The sequence below is a fragment of the Hippocampus comes genome, unplaced genomic scaffold, assembly GCF_001891065.2.
Source record: "Hippocampus comes isolate QL1 unplaced genomic scaffold, H_comes_QL1_v1.1 scaffold937, whole genome shotgun sequence".
In the NCBI taxonomy this organism is placed as follows: domain Eukaryota; kingdom Metazoa; phylum Chordata; class Actinopteri; order Syngnathiformes; family Syngnathidae; genus Hippocampus; species Hippocampus comes.
The window spans coordinates 1,464-2,333 of record NW_017805985.1 but is presented as its reverse complement, the minus strand read 5'-3'; the positions used below and the strand labels follow the sequence as shown (position 1 = coordinate 2,333).

Here is an 870-nt window from a genome sequence, read left to right as displayed (position 1 = left end):
CGGCGGTTTCCATTATTTGTGAGCCTTCAGCTATCGGTGTCTTTCTGAAAGAAAAGTTGTTTGTTTATTTTAAACACACAAAATGCAATTCTCTTAGTTTTTTGTCTAGTTTGACGGTAAACTATGAGTGTCATTAAGCAGCCTGAATTGTCTTATTTTGGGGGGTGTTCGACAAACACAATGTTATCATGTTTCAAAGTTTCAGGGGCCATCAAACACAGGGCCAAACAGGGGCCATTTTTGTGAAGCTTTTAACGTGCACTTATTGTAAAAGACTTGGAATGTTTGATTTGATTTATAGCAAACATTAGCCATGAACATTTCTTTCACAAGACGTCATCGTTTATCATGCCATCGACAGTCAGGGCATCATGAGTTGGAATGCAAAAATTCATCAAATAGGAAGGCATCAAAGTAAAAAGCAATGCTTGAAACCGCGAGGAATGCTGACATGGTTGTAACTTCTCCAAGTCGGACACATTGACATGATACAATATGGTTGTATAGATCCGATATAGATATATTTCGTTGTACTATTGAAGTCAGCTGGTATCGGCTTCAGCACGCCTACAACGCGAGTGAGAAACAGCCACAAAGTTGATGGGTGGACTTCATTTTTCTGTTGTCTTCCGCGTAAGACAAAAACCATGACGCAGTTTGCCCTCATACCTGTGTGCCAAGTAATTACACAACTAAAGGCGTCTCTTCCCTTTTCATGCAGAGCTCGAGACACAGAGACACAAACACACACACATGCACACGTCTCCGACCTTTTTATTTCATTTCCTGCATGCCACGCCGAGCTAGATTTTATTGTGTCGGCTTTCTGTGTGGGACTAAAACAAAACTAAATCGTCTTTTTTTTTTTTT

At 40.2% G+C, this 870-nt stretch overlaps 1 protein-coding gene across 1 annotated transcript in view; it reads left to right on the top strand.

Moving 5' to 3' along the window:
* Positions 1-585: 585 nt before the first annotated feature.
* The window catches only part of LOC109528764 (H-2 class I histocompatibility antigen, K-W28 alpha chain-like), a 1,716-nt gene continuing 1,431 nt past the window's right edge, over positions 586-870 (top strand). Inside the window, exon 1 of the mRNA XM_019891716.1 lies at positions 586-604. Within this exon, the coding sequence (XP_019747275.1) occupies positions 601-604 (4 nt within the window). The 5' untranslated portion in view covers positions 586-600. The remainder of the gene's footprint in view (positions 605-870) is intronic.